The sequence below is a fragment of the Dama dama genome, chromosome 33 (genome assembly GCF_033118175.1).
Source record: "Dama dama isolate Ldn47 chromosome 33, ASM3311817v1, whole genome shotgun sequence".
Lineage (NCBI taxonomy): Eukaryota > Metazoa > Chordata > Mammalia > Artiodactyla > Cervidae > Dama > Dama dama.
The window spans coordinates 41,164,344-41,190,410 of record NC_083713.1 but is presented as its reverse complement, the minus strand read 5'-3'; the positions used below and the strand labels follow the sequence as shown (position 1 = coordinate 41,190,410).

The 26,067-nt window shown below is 36.2% G+C and overlaps 1 protein-coding gene across 1 annotated transcript in view; it reads right to left on the bottom strand.

The window, feature by feature from the left end:
• Positions 1–3,439: 3,439 nt before the first annotated feature.
• Positions 3,440–26,067, bottom strand: part of ACVR1C (activin A receptor type 1C) — an 84,100-nt gene continuing 61,472 nt past the window's right edge. The window contains exons 5-9 of the mRNA XM_061135680.1: positions 25,479–25,646; positions 24,006–24,162; positions 22,025–22,149; positions 17,554–17,684; positions 3,440–7,166 (exon numbers count right to left, since the gene is read on the bottom strand). Coding sequence (XP_060991663.1) covers positions 7,041–7,166; positions 17,554–17,684; positions 22,025–22,149; positions 24,006–24,162; positions 25,479–25,646 — 707 coding nt within the window. The 3' untranslated portion in view covers positions 3,440–7,040. The remainder of the gene's footprint in view (positions 7,167–17,553; positions 17,685–22,024; positions 22,150–24,005; positions 24,163–25,478; positions 25,647–26,067) is intronic.

Sequence of the window (26,067 nt, the reverse complement as noted above, 5' to 3'; positions counted from 1 at the left end):
CAGCTGAAAGCTAATTGCATAAACTATTGTTATGCAATAATATTTTTAAAAGCTTTAAAATAAATACTTTGATGATTTGCTGTTGGTTAAGTTAAACATTTTGGTATGAAGGCTATCACTGAGTTCTTACTAAACACTAAAATACTCTTATTTTTAAACAAAACAAGTATACATGTATTACTATAAAATGCATATTTCCACAGATTAGAAATTGATGAAACTTTCAAATATCATTCATTTTCACTTTGGAATTTGGAATTCTCTTCAGCTTCAGTGATTCAATTGCAACTACTAAAATCTCCATCTGCATATTTTTCATGTAATTTATTGTCTAATGCTCATTTTAAAACCTATTTTATTTCTTCATACTTCATATATACATTCATTTGTGCCTGTCTGTTGAAAGGTAATATCTTTTTACATTCTTAAGAATTTCAGCTAGTTTATAATAAGCCTTTACAACAGCGATTCTTTTCACAGTAGTTCAAGAGTTCAAGGCATGTTTTGCAATGTCAAAAAGCAATGGTTTTGACATTTGTAATATGTTCTTAGGTATAAGAAAAGTCACACTACCAAAAGAAAAGTATAATTAGTATTAGTACTTTGAAAGTCAATCCAAAATTCCTTTTTTTGAGATCTGAATCTAATTTTCTGTTTTTAGGACAACTTAAAACCTGAAACACAGATTAAGTTTGAATAATTTTCTCTAGCATAGGATCAGAAGAGTATAAGAACTTAACACTAATCACTGTGGAAATGAACTAGAGTTTAATGTTTCGTCTAAATTAATCTTACTTTATATAAGAGAAAAAATTATTGGATTTTTAAAAATATTTAGCTGCTTATATTTAGCCTATTGGAAGAAATGGAGATATAGGTAAGTCACACTCTAATCCTGCACTAGTTAGAATTTAGGCAAGTAATTGCCTTTTTAAAGGCAAAATGAATGAATAGGTTTGGGCGTGGAATAAAAACTCAGTAGAGATATAAAAATCAGGGTCCCTGTGTCTTGCTGCCTATTTTCTGGGTTGAAAAATTAAGTCAAAAGGATAAACATGCAGTCTCTTTTGCTCTCTTGGGGATGTAGCATGAAAATTTAAAGTATTATTTTTTCCAAGTTCTCTGTTCAATTTACAGATGTAAGAAACCATTTTGAAATTTTGGTTTTCATTTTCTGAAGATGTATAAGCAGGCCCATTTCTGAAAATATATAAGCTAATACGGTATGTTTCTGCAAAATATAAAAATATTTATGAGTTGAAGAGCCAACTGCAGGTTGGAGTTCAACTCCTACCTAACCCTCAAATAAGACGATTCATGCAAAGTATATGCCCAGCTGGATTTTGCAGACACTCAATGTGGGGCTAATTTCCTTAATGCAATCAGATTCTTAGTGGCTATGCTAATACTCAGGTTGCTCTACTCTGGGTAAAAATCTATTAGTTAAAACAGTTAGATATGGAGAGAAAAACTTCTTGTAAAATAACACTGACCAATGATAAGAAAATATAATCATATTTTAAAATATTAAAATCTAGGATGAGATAGAGCTCATACTCTCCCAATTGTATTAATCTATGACTGAATTAAAAAGTATCTTGGAAGTTATATTAAGAGGGATTTTTCAATGGGGATTACTACTTAATTTCAAAATAATATTATATTCCAAACCATATGGCATAATGGCTTAATTTTAAGAGATGGTCAAAGCAAAACAAAGCAATAGTATGAAGTATAGCAGAAAGAAATTTAGCAATCACATTATGGGACATATATTTCACATTCTCTGTCCACACCACCATCTCTTAAGTGGAATTTATCATTAAGGCAAAAGTAGACATTTCTTGTATATTAACTAAAAGCTAAAATTTAACTAGACTGCTAGTCTTTTTAAAATTTAAAAGAAAGTCTTCTCTGCCATTAACAAATACATTCTTCACAATGCCAAATGAAAAATTGCCAGAGAAGGCCTGAGATGAAAGTTCTCATATTTGGATATGGGAAATTAAAGTCTTGTTAGGAGGTTTAGTGTGTAGCGATCTGGACAGGAGCTAGAATACTAAATGAACAGTGATTGGAATTGATGAAATACAGCAAAGATATTTTTTAATGCACTGAAAGGATGAGGATGAGCTAATGAGAAACTAAGAAAAGAAAGAAGTAAGATAATGTGCTACTAGACATGGTCCCACATTTAACAAATCATTTTTCACTCCTGCCCCAATGTATGCAGAGAAAAAACAATCACTATAGAAAGGAGACAAGAAGAGCCATGAAGCATCTCCTATCACTACTTGCAAGAAGAAGTTCTATATTCTCACAATTCCTAAATTTTACTCAGCACTCCAGTGGCTACCTACCTAGCTTGACAACTATTTTACATTTCTTCCTTAGCCTACTTTGGTTTTTCTCACTAATCTCATCATAAGTGAGCAAATTGTTTTAGTAGAAATCAAGAGAAGTAAGATTTGATCATTTCCACATTCACTAGTTTACATTCAAGGTAGGTGCAGATGGATGCTAATTATTTTTTAATTAGTAAATGTTGGATATGGCAGGGCACTGTGGTAGGTATCACCACTGGGTTCTCATATCAGTTCTGCTAATAACTAGCAGTTGTTTAATCTCTGATCTTTGTTTTCTTCATCTACAATATATGGGAATTGAATTATAAAATCTCTTATATTCTTTGCAATTCCCAAATACTGGGTTTCAATTTTGTCTGACACCTCTAAAATAATTTAGACCACTAAGGGATTCTCCCTTCATTAGAAGGCTAAATAGTAGCATGATTAAGTTACATAGTAACTAGTCTTTTTTTTTAATTAGAGAGTAAAGATAATTTGGGGAGACAGGGAGAATATTTTAAAAGGAGGTGAAAAATAATGAAATAAGAAGGAAAACCTAGAGGGAGAAAAGAAAGTCAAATAACTAAAAATCTGCATTAAAACACTGAAAATTTTCTATACTACAGAAATTCTATTTAACATTGCAATGAAATTTTTGTATTCCAAATGACATTTTTTTCTGTCTAGAAGTAACTCTCAGGAACAAAGGGATTACTGTCTTTACTAAATAACACATCAAGTCCATGTAGTAGCTTATGGAGGGAATTAACACAAAATATTATCAAATATAGAAGTAGTATGTTTCACAAAAGAAAAAATATTTATAAACTCTTTGAAAACCACAATGACACCATCTTAAGATACTAATTCTTAAACACTTCCAAATAACTTAAAATGCTGCAGTTGTAAATTCATCTAAAAGAACAATTATTGAAAACATCAACTGACATTAACTTCACTCATTTGCTATTGTTTCCTTCTTGATTTCCTTATGGGAAATAAAATATCCATACTTTAAATTTATTTAAATTAATTATATTTCCAAATTTATTTTAAGTAATTAACCAGAAACTATTCCCTGCTAAGTGTTTTCAAGTTGAACTTTGCATAATGGCAAACATGGATTTCCTGCCTTCAGATGATTTGCTAGTAGTTTCCCTGGAGCTCTAGTGCCAGTGCGTGTGAGTCGCTCAGTCATGTCTGACTCTGCGGCCCCATGGACTGTAGCCCACCAGGCTCCTCTGTCCATGGACTTCTCCAGTACTTTTGCATAAATTCTAAGATAGCCCTGAGTTTTCTCTGCCCCAGTAAGTCAAATGGTAGCAAAATTCCAGGATAGTAGAAGTAGTTTTGTTTTACTTAATAATCCTACTAAGGTCAAAGTATTACAAATAATAAATGTTTACGGGACATCTAACCTAGTGAATCTATTGTAGATTGCCATTTTAAAATCAAAGCTGATTTTGAAGTCTTCAGACACTAGAATCAGGTTACTATTTTCATATAATCATGGAAATTTAAAATGCAAAGTTAATTGAAAGTATAAAGATGAGAAGCGAGTGCTATACCTAAAATAGTGCCCGACACAGTCATGTTTCACTTAACTTTCAAGTCAGAATATGAATTAAGAATTCTAGATGTGACGTGCCAAATATTTTAGACAGAATAAAGCACACAACAGAATCTGTACCAATTACATCCTTAAATGCTTAGCTTATAAGGCAACAAGTTCATGCTGAAATATTGACAACAAATGATGTTTCCCTTAGTTTAAGGAAGTGATGCTGCATATAAATTCCATCACCACTTTATACAGTACTGAAATTTCATAAATAGCATTTTCCCAAGCTTCACATTACACCCAAAGCCAAAATATTTGAAAGGAGAAAAGAACACTGACACTCTGAGTCTAAGAAGAATATTTTTTTGCTTGTAACAAAATTCAAAAGAAATAAATATTACACAGTAAGACTCTATCAAAAAGAAGTAATATAAAGTTTAACAGCATAGGTTATATACAACAAATTTGTCTAATGCTCTAAGCTATATCCTATTTTGTAAGCATTTCCTATTTATAATCATTCTGAGAGTTAAGGTCCTTATCATTTTTGTTAACCTACCCCTTTTCTTTAAAAATATATTTTGGAAATTGAAATATAAGACTATTCAGTTAGGAGGTACAGTTAACCAACACAAAAACAAGAAAAATATCTCAAAATGTACAGATTTCTCTAGAGTGAAAGTTGAATCAATAAAATTATGGAATTATGGACACTTTCAAATAGATTATAAAACATAATGTCAAGGAAAATGGGGATTTTAAATCATCTCTTAAAATTAAGTAAGTATATTCACCCAACATACATGAATAAAAGAGAAAATATTATTCTTGTTTGAAAGTAATACAATCATAGTACATAAATAATTTCATTCTCATATATGCAGAAACAATCTATGAGAAATTAAAGTAACAAGTACAAGCAAGATTACCCCTTCACATAAGCTCTTTTTAGAATCCCTTCCCATATGTACTTTTAAAAATTGATTACATAATTTAGATTGTCTGGAATAACTAAATAAAGATACTTTCTAAATGCGCTGCAAATTGGGATTTGTTTTTGAAAACCACCATCACACAGAATTTGAGACACCCTAATTTGTATCGTATTTATTTGCCAATTTACTTCCCCCAAACACCCACACCCCTGTTCCTATTCCCAAATTAGACTTCAAAATCCCTGAGAACAGAACCTATCCATCTTTTAATTTCCTTATTGGACCCAAAGTTGTGGCAAGGAAGATATTCTTTAATGAATGGATAACTGCATGAATGAGAGTGTATGCAAACCAGAGCTGTCAGATTCTTGCCTTTGATATCTCATCCTAGTCAAATGAAGATGGGCTCAGTAACATATTTTCATAGTAGAATGAAGTGTAATTACTAGACTGTGCTCTACATAGGTGTATCCTTTAGAACACTGTTACCCAAGCCATGCTTTGTAGAAACTAAAATGTAGGCTAATAAAAGGTTTCCCCTGTTTTACATAAAAAGAGTGCCATTGGTCAAATAATTTGGGAAATCCAGTTTAAAGAAATTCAAGTAACATTTTTTACTGCTAAACTCCACAAAGCACATAATATGCTAATATGCAGTATCACTTTCTAAGGTCTGTCAAAGAATACTTTTGGTCTTTGATCATCTCAGAAGAGCATTCTAAGGAACAGAGTTTAGGAAACAATGTTTTAGAAGAATAAAAACACTCTGAACAATGTTTTAGAAGATTTAACATTGCACCATGTTAAATCTTTCTTTGCCAAAGCAGAATTATAGATTTGAAAAAAATATTTAATGTTCATGTACTATTCAGAATGTTTCACTTCTGTCTCTACAGGAAGTAGAAGCAAAATTATCATGAGCATTCTTCCACACTCATTGCTCATTTTGAAAGGCCAAGAGAATATCCTTTACAGTTACTGATAATCCTTAGTTGGGTTTGGTTATTACACTTCATTTAAGAGTTTTCTTAATTTTTCCTCAAAATATCTCCTAGTAACCTCTTCCTCTCTTGTCCTCTTTCTAAATGTATATGTACAAAGGTGGTAGGGACCTCTGAAATGCCTTAAAAACATCTCTGACAATGGATTTTTATGACTGATTAATCTCTGGAAGTATTCAGAAAACATTAAAACTATTTAACAAATAGGTTGACTATGGAATTTCCATGAGGAAAATGTCAGTGGATATTGTCCTGAGAGTTCATCCAGGTCCATTACGATTCTGCAAAATAATTTGCCTTCTGTTTGACTAAACCACAAATATCATGAAAGATGTTGTTTCTCCACAGGGAGAAGAAATGTTATAGGAATTAAAGGGAAAGTAGGAAGCTAGCCTAACCTACCATGTGGATTATCACAAGATTTGGATCTAACGCCGGCTCTATCACTAGCTGTGTCACTTTGGGACATTTCTCAATGATTCAAAATGTCAGGGCTCTCATGTGAAAATAAGAGAAAGTAACAATCTTAGTGACTTTCAGATTGTTTGTCTCAGGGGCTGCTGTGGTTGTGCATTATGAAGAGTAGGAGGACAGGGAAGGAGAAACCAAGTAACTGATCTCATCTCACTTCCACCTTCCTATCAAGCAGTTCTACTTTTACGTATTTTGTATCCTAAACTTCAGAGCACTGTTTAATTTTTTAAAGGCCCTATTCATTTAAAAAAAAATAGAGAAAAACATAGATTATATAATTAACATTTTGTTTAGATATAATATGTTCCAAGTCACATTTTTAATGAAAAGTTTTCATCTTGGGGGAAAAAAAAATGGGCTTTTATATTTTTTTCTATTCATTCATGTGCTCCTGATTCAAGTAAAATAAAACCTTAATAACTTTTATTACTTTATATAGCTTATTTTACACATTTGTAATATGTTCCTTAAATAAAAAGATGAGCTGATGTGTTCCTTTTCAAAATAAAATTAAAGACAACATGGGGAGTAGATGACATCAACTCCAGCCCACACTTACTTTAGTTATTTTTTCATGGTGCCTTTGGGCACTTAAATACTGCACTGCATTATCTTTGAGGTAGAACAAAACAAGGACGAAACAAAGGCAAAAAATTCACATAAAAAGGGAAAATGAGAAAGAAAGTTGTGAGATTATTTCTTTTTAACATGATTTTCATCATCAGGCTTTGCAGTCTTCTTTGACACAAAGTTGAGATATAGTCTTCTTAATCCGAAGAGCAGTTAGTCGTGCTGCCCCATTGGCATACCAACATTCACGCATTATTCTCCCCATGACTCGGAGTGCCTTAAGAGAAAAAAAAATCAAAATCTTTAGCACAAACAATAGTACAAGAGAAGAAAAATCACAAACACAGGAATTGATGCTAAGCTCTGATATAAAAATAGTAAGTTTAAATCAATAGGAGAAGGAAATCAGGGTCAAATCACCTCAAAAATCCTGTCCAGGGTGTCTCCCCTCAGACAGACACCAGGATGTCTCCGTTCAAATGCAGACTGGGTCGTGTCCACTCAGACAGAGATCAGAGTCTCCTCTGAGACAAGGATCACGTGGTAACCAGAAGAGAGGACCAGTCTTTTCTCAAACAAGATTCAGGGCACCTCTCCTTAGAAAAATATTAGAGCATCTCCTCTCAGACAGAAACCAGGGTGATTTCTTTCAGAAAAAAGACCAGGGCAACTCCCTTCAGAAAGGCATCAGAGTGTCTCCCCTCAGAAAAGAACTAGGGCTTCCCTGCTGTTCTAGTGGTTAAGAAGCTGCCTGCTAATGCAGGAGTCATGGGTTCGATCCCTGGTCCAGGAAGATCCCAGATGCTGGAGGAACTAAGCCTGTGTACCACACTACTGAGCCTGCACTCTAGAGCCCTCAAGCTGCAACAACTGAAGCCTGTGACCTACAGCTGGTGCTCTGCAACAAGAGAAGATGTCACCACAATGAGAAGCCCACGTACTGCAACAAAGAGTAGCCCCTGCTCATGACAACTAGAGAAAGCCCAAGCACAGCAATGAAGACCCCATGCTGACCATAATAAACAAATAAATCTGAAACAAAACAAAACAAAAACCAGAAACTAGAGAATTTCCCCAGAGACAGAGACCAGAGTCCTCCTCTCATAAAAAGATCAGAGTGTCTCCCCTTGACAGAGACCAGAGGGATTTCATTTAGAAAAAGACCAGAGCTCTACCTTCAGACAGAGACCAAAGTGTCTCCCCTCAGACAAGGACCATGGCTTCTCCTCTCAGGCAGAGACCAGGACAACTTTTCTCAGAAAAAGACCAGGGTGTCTCTCCTCAGAAAGGCACCAGAGCATTTTCCCATACAGACAGCAAGGTGTCCATTCTCAGGGACCAGGGAGTCTCCTCTCAGACAAGGAAAAAGGCAGCTATCCTCAAACAGAGAGCAGGACGTCTCCCCTCTGAAATGAACCAGGGCATCTGACCTTGAACAGAGACGGGCAACTCCTCTCAGAGGAACCAGAGCATCTCCTCACCAAAAGAGATCAAGGTAACTCACAAAAAGACTAGGGCATTTCCCCTCCAAGAAAAAGGTTTCTCCCCTCAGACAGAGACCTGTGTGTCCCCTCTCAGAAAGTGACCAGAGTGTCTGCCCTCAGACAAGGACCGGGGCATCTTCCCTCAGAAAGGGGCCCCAGCAACTTCTCTCACAGACGAGGGCTTTCCCTTCAGACAGAGACCAGAGCATCTCCCCCTAGATAAGGACCATGGCATCCCAGACAGAGAATGACCAGGACAATTTCTTTCAGAGAAAGTTCAAGATGCTTCCCCTCAGCCAGAGACCTGCGTGCCCCCCTCAGCCAGTGCTCAGGGTGTCTCCCCTGTGACAGAGATCAGGGTGTCTCTTCTCAGAAAGGGACTAGAGTGTCTCCCCTCAGACAGACACCAGGGAGACTTCTATCATATAAAGACTGGGGCTCTCCCCTAGACAGAGGGAGGGCATATTTTCAGACAGAGACCTGGGGGTCTCCCCTATGACAGAGACCAGGTCATCTCCCCTCAGAAAGAGACCTGTCATCTTCCCTCAGACAGTATCTACAGTGTCTCCCCCGTGACAAGAACTGTGTGACTTCTCTCAGAAAAAGACCAGGGTATCTCCTCTCATAAAGGGGCCAGGAGGTCTGCTCTGCACTCAGGCAGAGTGCATGGCCCATTGCTTGCTAGATGGTTTGCAGCTATCATCTGTGGACCTTGAAGGTAGCTATAGCAGATGATAGGGAGACTTTGCTCAATGGCATTTTGGTTTATGGAATTACACTATTATATTTAAGGGCATGTTTGATTAGCATAAGGTGAAATGAAGATCAGCTTCATTTGTTTAATCTTTTCTGTAGAGATTAGTGTTTATTTGGCTTCCACATACTATGTTAAACATAATTTTAGGAAAGAGAATATGGTCACCTTATACTACATCTTTTTAGAGTAAGTGAAATCAATTGAATATTCTTTATCTTCTTGAGAATATCAATAATCATTGAAATGCAATTAGTTAATATTTTCAAGCATTTTATGTATGCATTTTATGAAAATTTTCCTCTTCCTTCAAGCTGCATAAAAATAATATGCTTTCAATTAAGAAATTATATACATTATATATAAAATAGCTAACAATTTCTACCCTTGGGCTTTCAGAGCATATAAGCTTTCTTTAAAACCTTTGTAGTGAAATTAACACGATGACCTGACAGCCCCACCCATCAACAGAAAATTGAATTAAAGATTTACTGAGCATGGCCCTGCCCATCAGAACAAGACCCAGTTTCCCCCTCAGTCAGTCTCTGTCATCAGGAAGCATCTATAAGCCTCTTATCCTTCTCCATCAGAGGGCAGACAGACAGAAAACCACAGTCACAGAAAACTAACCAATCTGACCACATGGACCACAGTCTTGTCTAATTCAATGAAACTATGAGCCATGCCATGTAGGGTCATGGTGGAGAGTTCTGACAAAACGTGGTCCACTGGAGAAGGGAATGGCAAACCACTTCAGTATTCTTGCTTTGAGAATCCCATGAACAGTATGAAAAGGCAAAAAGATAGGACATTGAAAGATGAACTCCCCAGGTCAGTAGGTGCCCAAAATGCTACTGGAAATCAGTGGAGAAATAATGAGAAAGAATGGAGAAAGAATGAAGAGACAGAAGCAAAGCAAAAATAACACCCATTTGTGGATGTGACTGGTGATGGAAGTAAAGTCCGGTGCTGTAAAGAGCAATATTGTATAGGAACCTGGAATGTTAGGTCCATGAATCAAGGCAAATTGGAAATGGTCATGCAGGAGATGGCAAGAGTGAACATCGACATTTTAGGAATCAGCGAACTAAAATGGACTGGAGTGGGTGAATTTAACTCAGTTGACTATTATATCTACTACTGTGGGCAAGAATCCCTTAGAAAAAACAGAGTAGCCATCATAGTCAAAAAAGAGTCCAAAAGGCAATACCTAGATGCAATCTCAAAAATGACAGAATGATCTCTGTTTGTTTCCAAGGCGAACCTTCAATATCACAGTAATCCAAGTCTATGCCCCGACCAGTAATGCTGAAGAAGCTGAAGTTCAATGGTTCTAGGTAGACCTACAAGACCTTCTAAAACTAATACCCAAAAAACATATCCTTTTCATTATAGGGGACTGGAAAGCAAAGGTAGGAAGTCAAGAGATACCTGGAGTAACAGGCAAATTTGGAGTACAGAATGAAGCAGGGCAAAGGTTAACAGAGTTTTGCCAAGAGAACACACTGGTCATAGCAAACACCCTCTTCCAGCAACACAAGAGAAGATTCTACACATGGACATCACCAGATGGTTAATACCGAAATCAGATTGGTTATAACTTTGCAGCCAAAGATGGAGAAGCTCTATACAGTCAGCAAAAACAAGATCAGGAGCTGACTGTGGCTTAGATCATTAACCCCTTATTGCAAAATTCAGACTTAAATTGAATAAAATAGGAAAAACCACTAGACCATTCAGGTATGATCTAAATCTGTTGCTGCTGCTAAGTCACGTGGGTCATGTCCAACTCTGTGTGACCCATAGATGGCAGCCCATCAGGCTCCCATCCTTGGGATTCTCCAGGCAAGAATACTGGAGTGGGTTGCCATTTCCGTCTCCAGTGCATGAAAGTGAAAAGTGAAAGTGAAGTCGGTAAGTCGTGTCCGACTCTTTGTGACCCCATTGACTGTAGCCTACCAGGATCCTCTGTCCATGGGATTTCCCAGGCAAGAGTACTGGAGTGGGTTGCCATTGCCTTCTCCATGACCTAAATCTAATCCCTTATGATTATACAGTGGAAGTGACAAAGAGATTCAAGGGATTAGATCTGATAGACAGAGTGCCTGAAGAACTATGGACAGAGGATCCCGACATTGTGCAGGAGGCAGGGATCAAGACCCATCCCCAAGAAAAAGAAATGCAAAAAGGCAAAATGATTGTCTGAGGAGGCCTTACAAATAGCTGTGTAAATAAGAAAAGTAAAAGGCAAAGGATAAAAGGGAAGATATACGCATTTGAATGCAGAATTCCAAAGAATAGCAAGGAGAGATAAGAAAGCCTTCCTCAGTGATCAATGCAAAGAAATAGAGGAAAACTATAGAATGGGAAAGACTAGAGATCTCTTCAAGTAAATTAGAGATACCAAGGAAACATTTCGTGCAAAGGTGGGTACAATAAAGGGCAGAAATTGTATGGACCTAACAGGAGCAGAGTTTAGGTAAACTCTGGGAGTTGGTGATGGACAGGGAGGCCTGGCATGATGCGGTTCATGGGGTCGCAAAGAGTCGGACACGACTGAGCAACTGAACTGAACTGAACTGAACAGAAGCAGAGACATTAAGAAGCGATGGCAAGACTACACAGAAGAACTACACAAAAAAGACCTTCATAACCCAGATAACAATGGTGAGATCACTCACCTAGAGCCAGACATCCTGGAATGCGAAGTCAAGGAGACCTTAGGAAGCATTACTAGGAACAAAGTTAGTGGAGGTGATGGAATTCCAGTTGAGTCATTTCAAATCCTAAAAGATGATGCTGTGAAAGTGCTGCACTCAATATGCCAGCAAATTTGGAAAACTCAGCAGTGGCCACAGGACTGGAAAAGGTCAGTTTTCATTCCAATCCCAAAGAAAGGCAATGCCAAAGAATGCTCAAACAACTGCACTGCACAATTGTACTCATCTCACACGCTAGCAAAGTAATGCTCAAAATGCTCCAAGCCAGGCTTCAACAGTATGTTAACTGTGAACTTTCAGATGTTCAAGCTGGATTTAGAAAAGGGAGAGGAACCAGAGATCAAATTGCCACCATGCATGGATCATTGAAAAAGCAAAAGAGTTGCAGAAAATCATCTACATCTGCTTAATTGACAATGCTAAAGCCTTTGACTATGTGGATCACAACAAACTGTGGAAAATTCTTCAAGAGATGGGAATACCAGACCACCTGACCTGCCTCCTGAGAAATAGGTACTCAGGTCAGGTGGTCTTGTATTCAGAATCTGTATACAGAAATCTGTATGTAACACTTAGAACTGGACATGGAACAACAGACTGGTTCCAATAGGAAAAGGAGTACATCAAGGCTGTATATTATCACCCTGCTTATTTAACTTATATGCAGAGTACATCATGAGAAACACTGGGCTGGAGGAAGCACAAGCTTGGATCAAGATTTCCAGGAGAAATATCAGTAACCTCAGATATGTAGATAACATCACCCTTATGGCAGAAAGTGAAGAAGAACTAAAGAGTCTCTTGATGAAAGTGAAAGAAGAGAGTGAAAAAGTTGGCTTAAAACTCAACATTCAGAAAACTAAGATCATGGCATCCAGTCCCATCACTTCATGGCAAATAGACAGGGATACAATGGAAACAGTGACAGACTTTAATTTGGGGGGGCTCCAAAATCACTGCAGATGGTGACTGCAGCCATGAAATTAAAAGACAATTGCTCCTTGGGAGGAAAATTATGACCAACCTAGATAGCATATTAAAAACCAGAGACATTACTTCGCCAACAAAGGTCCATCTAGTCAAAGCTATGCCTTTTCCAGTAGTCATGTATGGATGTGAGAGTTAGACCATAAAGAAAGCTGAGCACCGAAGAATTGATGCTTTTGAACTGTGGTATTGGAGAAGACTTTTGAAGTCCATTGGACTCCAAGGAGATCCAACCAGTCCATCGTAAAGGAAATCAGTCCTGAATATTCACTGGAAGGACTGATGTTGAAGCTGAAACTCCAATACTTGGCCACCTGATGTGAAGAACCGACTCATTGGAGAAGACCCTGATGCTGGGAAAGATTGAAAGTGGGAGGAGAAGGGAATAACAGAGGATGAGATGGTTGGAAGGCATCACTGACTCAATGGACATGAGTTTGAGTAAACTCCGGGAGTTGGTGATAGACAGGATGGCCTGACGTGCTGCAGTCCATGGGGTCGCAAAGAGTCAAACAGACTGAGCAATTGAACTGAACAGTGAAATTAAGATATTTTTTTAAATTTTGTAAAAACACAGATACTAACACTATAGAGGATATACATTTTCCTTTAAATGAAAATTAAAAATTAATTTAATTATGGGAATATGACAGAATAACTATTGTACAAAATATTCTAAGAAAGGACATGAAAGACAAAAATGGATATGGGATGGGCTAGAAATACCCTGTGTTGATCTTGATGGTAAATATACATGTATACTTTTTTTTTTAAGTCATCAAGCTATACACTAAAATTTATGCATTTTATTATATGTAAATTATACAATAAAATAATGATAAAAATAAGTATAAGTGAACTGGTAAATAAATAGGATAAATAACAGAGGGGAAAACAATGAGAAGGCATGAATCCAGAGTGGTAAAAGAAATCACTGTAGCAAGGAGCTGCTCTGGGGGCATCTTTGGATTTTACAGTCTAGAATTTCAGAACTGACAGACTACATGAGAAAGACAGGAAACATAGTCTAAAGCACACAAAAAAAAGTCAGATGAAGATGTTTACAAATTCTAGGCTGTAAGGATGAATTGGCCTTAGAAGGAACTTTGTAAAGAAAACTGCCTAGATCTTGACTCTTGGTAAAGAAAAAAAATCAAACCTTAGCCTTATGATGTTGCAGTAAACCTGAGTTCATAATGAAAATTCACAAGCAGACGAGGAAACAAACCATCTTTAACAAGAGGCAGTTAAAACAAAAAAATAGGAAAATCAAACCTATCAAAACACTAGATGTTAGAGTTAAATGATATGAAAAATAAAATAAGTAAAAAGCAAAGAGAAAAGTCTAAACATTAGCATAAAAAAGTGTATTTATAAAAGAAAAAGTACTTTTCATGTCAGTAAAACTTGACATGAAAAATATAACTATTATAATAAAAACCTAAGTGGATGAGTTAAATGACAGATTGTGCTGTGCTGTGCTAAGTCGCTTCATTTGTATCTGACTCTTCGTGACCGTATGGACTGCAGCCCACCAGGCTCCTCTATCCACGAGATTCTCCAGGTAAGAATATTGGAGTGGGTTGCCATGCCTTTCTCCAGGGGATCTTCCAAACCCAGGGATGGTAGAATTCACATCTTTTGCAGCTCCCTCTTTGGCAGGTGGGTTCTTCACTACTAGTGCCACCTGGGAAGCCCAAATGGCAGATTAGACACATGTAAATATAGAATTGGTGAACTAGAAGATAAATATGGGAGACTTCATAAATACAGGAATATGAACAGTAGGAAAGAATAAGAGACAAGCAAAGTAAAATGAAAGGTCTAACATGCATACAGTGAGTTCTGTAAAAATGGGCAATAAAAAAATGAAAAGATGAACTATTTGAAGAGATAATGGCTCAGAATTTTCCACAACTGAGGATAGTCACAAATCTTAAGAATCAGAAAGTCCAAAACATCCAGACAAAATTGATCAAGAGATATCCATACCAAATACATCATAGAGAAACTCAGAATGCAAAAGACATAAAGAAGTTCTTAAAGAGGTCTGGAAGAAAAGATAAATTAACTAAAAACAATCTAAAATTAGCTGACTTCTCAACAATAATAATGGAAGTCAGAAGCTAGTGGAATAACATCTTTAAAGTACTTAGAGAAAATAACTGCAAACCTAAATTCTAATGCCCAGATAAACTATTTGTTCAGAATTGAGGACAAAATAAAGATGTTTTCAGACACCCAAACACTGAGAGAACTTACAACTTTTAGATCCTCACTAAAAAGCAATTCAAATAAAATACATTTAAAAGATGCACATGAAGAAATCAGAAAATTACCTTAAAATGAAGCTCTGAGAGCCAAGAAGGAATGTTGAACAAAGAAAATTATAAACATGTTCATAATTCCAGAAAAAAACGATGATGGTATAAAAATCTCACAAATATCTAATATGTGGGATTAATACAAAACAAAAGAGAACTAAAATATTGGGCAAAAATGAACAAATTCATTGCATAAAATGTAGAAAATTCATTGTATAAAAATGACATTGTTAGGCTTATTCTAGGAATGCATGATTGGTTTAACAGTGGAAAATCCACAAATGCAATCTATCACAATAAGACCCTAAAGCAGAAATGACATAGCACCTCAGAGATAGTAAGAAAGCTTTTATCAAACCAAAGTCAGTTTTTATGAGCAAAACCCACAGCAAATATGACATTCAAAGGTGAGACATGCAAGGTTTTAAGGAGCAAAACTATCGTCCCTTTCAGGCAACATTATAGTGGAAGTCCTAGAAACTGTAATAACAAAGCTATGAGGATTGGTTCTAGAACTCTCATTATTTGGAGGTAATGATCATCTATGTGGACACTCCAAAAGAATCTACAGTTTTATACCCTAAAGAAATAATTTGTACAGACATATACACTTCCCTGGTGGCTCAGACGGTAAAGCGTCTCCCTACAATAAGGGAGACCCGGGTCCGATCCCTGAGTGGGGAAGATCCTCTGGAGAAGGAAATGGCAACCTACTCCAGTACTCTTGCCTGGAAAATCCCATGGGAGAAGCCTGGTAGGCTACAGTCCATGGGGTCGCAAAGAGTTGGGCATGACTGAGCGACTTCACTTCACTTCACTTCACATACACACAGAGCAGCATTGTTCTAAAAGAAGCTAAAAATCACACATATGACAATCAATAGCAGAATGAAAAACAGAAATTGTGCTATATCCATACAATAGAATACTATACAGATATGAAAATAAACCAATAATAGCTGTACTATATACGGTAAAGTTAAAAAAAAAAAACCTAAAAAGAATATCCACAGTATCAATAATACATTTCACAAATAAACAAAAGTTAGCCATAGATATATAGCTAAATTCTAAAGAAAAGAAAAGTAATAATAAAATGATTAGTTACAATAGCAGCCTCTCAGAGGGATGAAGAATGTTCAAAGGTATTAGAAGTGTTCTATTTTTTAAACTTGGAATTCTAATATTATCCTTTAAATTTATATATGTGTTAATATTCTTTCATTTATGCATGAAATGGTTAATGTTAGAAAAAGTTTTAATTTCAATTTTGTTATAAATGTCTCAAATTCTGCTTCTAAAATAAGTATATTTTACCTATATAGAATACTTTACCTGTATTCTAAACAAAATGGAAATATCAGGACATAAATCTTGCCTTGAATAGAAAATGAGTTGAGTGAAACATGAAGGAGAGGAAAAATGAGGGGAAAAATAACTGTTTAAGACATGATACATGACAGAGACAAAACTAAAAGATGTCACCTAAAAAAACACCTCAAGCATTACACTTAAACATGGCAGAAGATAAACAGTCATAATTGGGATAAGGAGATTAAAGCATTAAAATAGTTTTGGAATTTGTTAGATGCTTTATAGTCTTTCCCCTACCTTCCCTTCTACTTTCTGTGGGAGTTAGAAAAGTCTTTCTCTTCACATAGGCAAAACAAGCATTGCAATATGTCTGCTCTATGATGGTTACTACATGTGTGGTTCAGAATAAGGAGATAAACAACAATGATCCCTGCCACGGAGAAGTTTTCTGATGAAAGAAAGCCATACATTAGGGATTAAGAATAACTTATTGAATATAAGGATGACTAAAATTGTAATAATCGTGTAGCACAAACATCGACTACCCTCTGAATATGCCTGTTTCTGACATCCCCAGTCCCCCTCAGTTAGATGGGACTGTGTAACTGATTCTGGTCTACGAACCACGAGTGGAAGTGCTGTGTGTCACCTGGGGCAAAGCATTAGAGAGCTGGTGTCTGACCGTCTAGCTTCTCCCTTCCCCTGACCTATGCCTCTGGAACTATGTGTTGAAATAGCAGCATCCCAAGTCAAAGTCACCTGGATTACTGAGTCTTCAAATATAGCACAGATGCTGATGAAAGTTGTCTAACCTGTAAGGGACTTGGCATAGCAAGAAATAAAGTCTTATGTAAAGTCATTGGGATGTCAAGGTAGTTCCTGTCACATAATTTAGCATTATGATACCAACAGCTAAGGGAATAAAATCCTTCTGAAGCTTATACAAACACATATACCCACGTATGTGAAATGAATTGGAGGCTTAGATTAAGAGAAAGGAACTACATGGTGTCTGAAAATCCTCTCTGATACTTGCCTCAAACTTATAGTGAGAAAAATATATATAAGAACATAGCCTTACTTCACAGCTTTGCCACTGGTTTGGAATACTTGGTCGTAACTTCTGGTCACAAACAACCTTCCTCATTTCTTCTACTGAGGGATCTGAAGGCACCATGTCATAATAAGGCAACTGGTACTCCTCAACAATTCCTACAAAAAATTTACATAATAAATTTCCTGGTGTGAATAAAAAACAAAGATGTTTATTTGAAAATAATACCAATTAAGTTTTCTAGGCACAAGTGGCATGCTGGAAAACTGGAAAATCAGGTTTATTCAAATTATGTATCACTGTAATACCAAACCTACAAGATGAAAGCTCTCAGTTGAGTAGTTATATGTTTATAAAATTATTATGAAAATTTATATAATTTTGATTATCATTTATATGATATAAAACAAAAATATATAATTATTATATAAAATATACTGTTTATAGTATATATTACATTTAATTTTATATAAAAACATTATTACATTTATAGAACTTTTAATAATTATAAAAATACTGGTCACAGCAAACACCCTCTTTCAACAACACAAGAGAAGACTCTACACATGGACATCACCAGATGGTTAACACCGAAATCAGACTGATTATATTCTTTGCAGCCAAAGATGGAGAAGCTCTATACAGTCAGCAAAAACAAGACCAGGAGCTGACTGTGGCTCAGATCATGAACTCCTTATTGCCAAATTCAGACTGAAATTGAAGAAAGCAGGGAAAACCACTAGACCATTCAGGTATGACCTAAATCAAATCCCTTATGACTATACAGTGGAAGTGAGAAATAGATTTAAGGGACGAGATCTCAAAGACAGAGTGCCTGATGAACTATGGACGGAGGTTTGTGATATTGTACAGGAGATAGGAATCAAGATCGTCCCCAAGAAAAAGAAATTCAAAAAAGCAAAATGGCTGTCTGAGGAGGCATTAAAAATAGCTGTGAAAAGAAAAGATGTGAAAAGCAAAGGAGAAAAGGCAAGATATACCCATTTGAATGCAGAGTTCCAAAGAATAGCAAGGAGAGATAAGAAAGCCTTCCTCAGTGATCAATGCAAAGAAATAGAGGAAATCAATACAATGGGAAAGACTAGAGATCTCTTCAAGAAAATTAGAGATATCAAGGGAACATTTCATACAATGATGGGCTCAATAAAGGACAGAAACTGTATGGACCTAACAGAAGCAGAAGATATTAAGAAGAGGTGGCAAGAATACACAGAAGAACTGTACAAATAAGATCTTCACGACCCAGGCAATCACGATGGTGTGATCACTCACCTAGAGCCAGACATCCTGAAATGTGAAGTCAAGTGAGCCTTAGGAAGTATTACTACAAACAAAGCTAGTGGAGGTGATGGAATTCCAATGAGTCATTTCAAATTCTAAAAGATGATGCTGTGAAAGTGCTGCACTCAATATGTCAGCAAATTTGGAAATCTCAGCAGTCATCACAGGACTGGAAAAGGTCAGTTTTCATTCCAATCCCAAAGAAAGGCAATGCCAAAGAATGCTAAACTACCACACAATTGCACTCATCTCACACACTAGTAAAGTAATGCTCAAAATTCTCCAAGCCAGGCTTCAGCAATATGTGAACCATGAACTTCCAGATGTTCAAGCTGGTTTTAGAAAAGGCAGAGGAACCAGAGAACAAATTACCAACATTCGCTGGATCATTGAAAAAGCAAGGGAGTTCTAGAAAACCATCTACTTCTGCTTTATTGACTATGCCAAAGCCTTTGACTGTGTGGATCACAATCAACTGTGGAAAATTCTGAAAGAGATGGGAATACCAGACCACTTGACCTGCCTCTTGAGAAACCAGTATGCAGGTCAGAAAGCAACAGTTAGAACTGGACACGGAACAGCAGACTGGTTCCAAATAGGAAAAGGAATATGTCAAGGCTGTATATTGTCACCCTGCTTATTTAACTTATATGCAGAGGACATCATAAGAAACACTGGGCTGGAGGAAGCACAAGCTGGAATCAAGACTGCCGGGAGAAATATCAATAACCTCAGATATGCAGATGACACCACCCTTATGGCAGAAAGTGAAGAAGAACTAAAGAGTCTCTTGATGAAAGTGAAAGAGGAGCGTGACAAAGTTGGCTTAAAGCTCAACATTCAGAAAACTAAGATCATGACATCCGGTCCCATCACTTCATGGCAAATAGATGGGGAAACAGTGGCTGACTTTACTTTTCTGGGCTCCAAAATTACTGCAGATGGTGATTGCAGTCATGAAATCAAAAGATGCTTACTCCTTGAAAGAGAAGCTATGTTCAATCTAGACAGAATTTTAAAAACCAGAGACATTGCTTTATAAACAAAAGTCCATCTGGTCAAAGCTGTGGTTTTTCCAGTAGTCATGTATGGATGTGAGAGTTGGACTATAAAGACAGCTGAGTGGAGCAGAATTCATGCTTTTGAACTGTGGCGTTGAAGAAGACTCCTGAGAGTCCCTTGGGTTGCAAGGAGATCCAATCAGTCCATCCTAAAGGAGATCAGTCCTGGGTGTTCATTGGAAGGACTGATGTTGAAGCTGAAACTCCAATATTTTGGCCACCTAATGTGAAGAGCTAACTCATTTGAAAAGACCCTGATGTTGGGAAAGATTGAAGGCAGGAGAAGGGGTCAACAGAGGATGAGATGGTTAGATGGCATCACCAACTCAATGGACATGAGATTGGGTAGACTTCGGGAGTTGGTGATGGACAGGGAGGCCTGGCGTGCTCTGATTCATGGGGTCGCAGAGTCAGACACAAATGAGCGACTGAATTGAACCGATAAAATTACGTAAATTTGGATTTCCACAAAATGCCATCGTGCAATTCAAAAGTAATACATAATTGCAAAATTTACAGCAGAGCCTCATTGATCTGTGAATGATGTATATTTCTCCATGAATAAAGTATGTTTATCCTTTTCAAAACAAAATGGCTTTCTTCTTTTTGAAAAAATTGTTAGGTAACCTTTCAAAGGTGAGTTTTTTACATTTGGATTTTAGAAGTGTTACACCTGAAAATGTTCCAGAGAAATGGCCAAAAGTATTTGAAGATGATCTTAATTACCAAAATGATACTTAAATTTAAGAATTTTCTTACAAAATCAGTCTAATTAACTATCGATTTTTTTAAAATTTAAGTATCTAAGAAGTGCCATAATTTAGAAAATGAAATTCAAATCATGTTACTAAATTAGTATTTCAACTATGGAAGAAATTTTAAAGATAAAAATCTAAAAAAAACTAGGCAAATATCAGTACAAAATTTGAAAAAATAATAACAAATATGTTTGAATCTTGCTATTTACTGAGTATCTTTCTAAGCCCTTTACATGTTTTAACTAATTATTCCTCAAAACCAGTGACTAAAGAAAATACCAGATTATCCCGTGTTTACAGAATCAGGAAACTGAGTCACAAAGTGTGGTGAATTTGTTCAAGGTTATGTCACTACTGAGTGGCAGATCTGGAACTCAGTACCAAGTTTGGGGATTCCAGTGTCCATGTTCTGTTTCTGCACCACTCTATTGCTTCTATAAATAGTTTCATCTTCCTGAATATTTTACTATCTAACCTAGGAATAAAAGGGGAAAAGCATGTTTTCTCATTCAAATATAATTTTAACCTTGTAAGCTTTTCATTTTTTATTGAATAAGATTGATGTAAGGCAAAATGACATCAATACAAAATGCAATAACTGACAGTGGTTTAATCTTGACAGTTATTGTTTACAGAGTAGGCCCTGTACTAAAAGCTTTACATGAGTTAATTGAATTAGTCCATTAAATCCTTAAAGCCCAAGAGGTCAGTTTTATTATCTTCATTTTACAGACAAGTGAAGTGAGACCACATACCTCACCTATAGTCAGATATTCAGAAAGTTGCTAAACCAAAGCTTAGGCCTATCTCTGTCTCACTTGAAACTGAAAACTCTAAATCATTTTCTATCAGGATTTAACTTTTCTCCACTGATGCAACAATTTCCTCAGCCTGTGTTTACAGGGTTTCATCCTCCCAAATTCTTCCTCTCATTAATCTCTATACTGCTGGGAGCAGAATCAGGAAGTTAGTCTTTGCTCACCTCTGCCCTCCACTTTAATTCTCACATAGTCATCATCACCAGAAAGAAAAGAACAAGAAAAGCCTGAGAATCAGAACACTTGAATTTAAACCCTGTAGCCTTGGCAAGGCATTTAGCTTCTTTGGGTTTCATTTCTGATAAAAAATAGGAAAACAGCTTAAACAAAAAAAAGTTCAAGGGCTTTGCAAAATATTATTATGGAAACCAGAATTATCAGGAGAACTAAGCAGTAATTACAACTTAAAATCTCCATTCTGTTCAAGATGCTCCATTTTTACCACTGGAAAGATATCATCAAAAGATAATCTTTTAAATGTTTAGAAATAATTTGATATAGTGCATTGGATTCAAGCACCAAGGAAAGGCAGACACAAAGAGTATTTCCAAAATCTTACCTCCAACTGAACACCTCCGGGCTATTTCCCAGTAAACCAGACCAACAGAATAGATGTCAGCTCGTTTGAAGGACTCGAAGATATTCACATTTATTGTATCATCAAGCATTTCAGGGGCCATATACCTTCAAAAACATGCATATTTCAGATTCCGTCTATGATTTTATAGCAGTCTGGTAAAACACAATCTTAATTCATCCTGATATATAAGTTAAGGCAGTTTACATCAAATTTACAGGGGGATCTGAGCCACTATAATAGAATAAAATTAAATAATACAGTTATCAAAAGATAATTTTAAAAACTTTAAAAATAGAACTAGAGGTCATCCTAGTGTTAAAGCATGTGGGTCAGGAGCCAAATACTTGGAAAGCACCCAACAGAAAAGATGGAACTCAAGTTCCACCAGCAGTTTGAAGCCAAGAAAGCTCTTTGAGGGCAAGGAGTATATTTTATTCATCATTGTGGGCCTGGTACACAGTGCTCAGAATTATTCCACAAATACTTGCTCTGAATAAACAACTTTATTATATTGGCTTGGCCAATGAACTTTTTGGCCAACTGAATACAATGGCTTCAAAACATATATTCATATTGCTTATTGGCACCAAGATAATTCAGGCTGTTTGAATAGAATTCAATCGAATTCTACAATCCATGGGACCTGACTGAGCCAAGCTGTCCTAGGGAGATTTCGAGGATTTCTCAGAATAGTGACGTGAGGACACAACACTCTTCCCAGTCTTTTAAGTTTTAGATTCTCTGAAGGAATCCAGTATCCAAGTCTTCCCTGAAGTACAGGTTAAAGCTTGCTTTTTAAAGGGAAAAGAAAAGGGCTTAGGGCTTAGGGTTTAGGGCTTAGGGCTTGCCCAGTCGGAATAAAACATCCTGAAGTGTTTCTGGGGCCCACTAAAGTCTCCCAGGAAACCAAGTGAAGGACTCAGCCTGGAATCTCAAATATGGCTTGGACACTAACTATACCAGCTTAGAAATTCTCTACTCTCAAGGGCCTTAACAACTCCAGGAAAGTGTTTTGGTTGTTTCTGATTTCAAGGTCAATAAACCTGGAATTATGCCAAATAGCACAGATCCTGAAATTCAAATGAAAGGAAATGGAAGTATGCTGGCCATATGGCTACAGTCTGGCTATAATAGGAAAACACCAGAAATTCCATTACTAATGGGCCTGTCTTGACATATGTGTGGTATGCTTTATTTATATTATGTTTGTTCTTAACTTTCAGAGATTCTGTTCCTTGAAAGTGGGAACTGTATCCAAACTCATAGTATCTTAATACACATCAACTTGGGAGACTTCCGGATAAGTACAACCATAGGATAAGTATAACCATATATTATATAATATTTTTAAGTATTGAGAGGATATAATAGCACATATATACATTCACTGTAAGAGTCCCTTACTTATCTGTATATTGATTCTATATCAATTGTTTAGAGTCGGAATATACACAACTAGCCTTGAATTTCAGATCATTTATAAAATATAGAGGCTTTGAAAGAGCTATACATTGCTGATGGTTTTGTTTTTTTTCCTCTCTGTAAGAAAATGTATTCTCAGATGTGACAAACTAAAAGTAATATATCACCATCAATTCCATCATTCTTCTATACTGATTCCCCACCCAAATAGCTATTTCTGTAAGATTCAATGCCAAACTCTCCTTGCTTTATAACCATTGTGCCACTGATTTCTCAGTGAACCAGAGAAGAATTCTTGCTTTCTTAGGCCTAATGATGTTGGATGTGCTGCCGTCCTCTCTAAACACATATCCCAGGCATTCATGTTTATGGGGCAGTCATAAGTCTTTGGAGTAAGAAATGGCAACCTATTCCAGTGTTCTTGCCTGGAAAATGCCATGGACAAAGGAGCCTGGTGGGCTACAGTGCGTGGGGTAGCAAAGAATCAAACACAACTTAGCAACTAAACAACATATGCTACCAAAGTATGTTATCTTACCTTTTGGTTCCTACTTTAGGGTTCTGAGGTATGTCAATAGTGTTCAGTATTGAATCATGCTTCACAGCCAACCCCAAGTCTGCTATGGCACAAGTTTCACATTTTTTCACTAAGATATTCTTTGATTTTATATCTCGATGAGCAATAGCAGGTTTACCTATGAAGCATAAGATAAATGTATGCACTTTTTCCATTACTGAAGATTGAATCTCTCCAAGAGGATTCATTTTGAAAGACTTGGTTCAGATGTTACCTTCTAAGAAAGGTCTTTCCTGACCCCTAATCAACATCCCAATTCACCATCATCAGACTACCCCCATTTTGCCTTCTTCATAGCTTTTACCACTATCTGAGTTATCTTATTTATTTGTAGGCATTACTTGTCATTCCCAAGTAGACTTAGGCTACATAAGACAGTGGTTATGTCTTACTCATCACCATCCCTCCTTACTTAGAATACTAGGTGACATTTAGTAACCACTAATAAATATTTGTTGAATAAGTAGGGAAAGTATTAGCATTGTTACATCCACATAAGAACATAGCAAATATTCTCCTAAAAAACAAGTTTCAAACGTTTATTATCCTAGACCAGAAGTCCTCAAATTTGGTCCAAAGATCCCTGGGGGCCCTTGAAGCTCTTTTCCAATGACATATCTGTGTGATGTCACCTTTTCTTTACACACTTTAACCAATAACAACATACTGGGGCAGACTAAATGAAGAACAGGTGTGAAAATCCAGACATTAAGGAGATTTGCAAATGTGTAAAACAAAACCATTATTTTAGCTAGATTGGGTTTTATACTATAAAAATTATGTTTTTAAAACTGAAACTGTTATTTATTTTCATATTTAATTATTAATTATTGTACTTTAAGTAAATTAATAAATATTCTAAAATCTATTTTAGTTTCTAATATAGTAAATATTAACAGATATAACCCACATCCACAAACTTTTGGGTCCTCAATAATTTTTAAGCATTTAAAGGGATCAAGAATCCAAATCTGAGAAGCACTACAGTGACAAGACCAACTTTCTAGAACCAATTCTCTCTTAACTCAATAAATAGACAAGACAGTCTGTATTATTTGGCTTTCAAGTACATGATATAGAAGTATTTTTAAGATCACCTTACCCTTTCCACTTTTTTAAAAACAGTTCAATTATTTGTAACTTCTGAGAATGGAGCATTTGCTACCAAAGCAAGATCTCTCAGATACATATGCTAAACAGTGACAATAGAGCCACTAGGAATAAAAATATTATTATGGCTAGTATACAAAATGATGAGTATGTAGGTAAGAGTTGGCTATATCATGCCAAAACCTTCAGCTTTATAAAGTACTTTTAGTGTTTCTTTACATTTGAAAACTTTTTGTAATAAACTAAAACCCAGCTGAACACTAAAATACAACTTAGTGCTTCTATCCTCATATTCAAGGAGAAAAAAAATTAGAAAATACATACCTTGTGTACCAACAATCTCCATATGAAGGTGGGCCAGACCACTAGCTATTGATAGTGCCAGCTTGATCATTCCAGCCACTGTCACTGTGTTTCTATTCAAATAGTCATATAAGGAACCCTGTTCATGATATTCAGAGACAAGCCAAAGCTGAGTCCAAGTTCCATTATCTAACAGAAAAATTATTTTGTTGCTGTAAGTTTATGTTAAGAAAGAAGACAAAAGCTTTTAACAAATGTCAGCATTTAAAGTACATCTGTATTGTTAACAAAGCAAAGTTAATTCCTCCAATGATAATACAGTCCGAGTTAGTAGAATGAAAATTTTCAGTGAATTCCTATTGATAGAGTAGAACCTATTACATGTACCCACCATCACCATAGGAAACTGTAAGGCAGTGATTCCAACAACTGAACTACTCCTTTCTTATTCCCTCTATATCAATACCTGCTGGTAATAGCAACCACATTATAGGAGAAACTACTGAGAGATGCATTTAGGCTCAGCATTGTGTTATAAATTATTCTTGAGCTTTTAAGAAAGATTGTACCAATAGGAAACAGAAATACAGCAAATTTACACAAAGTATTA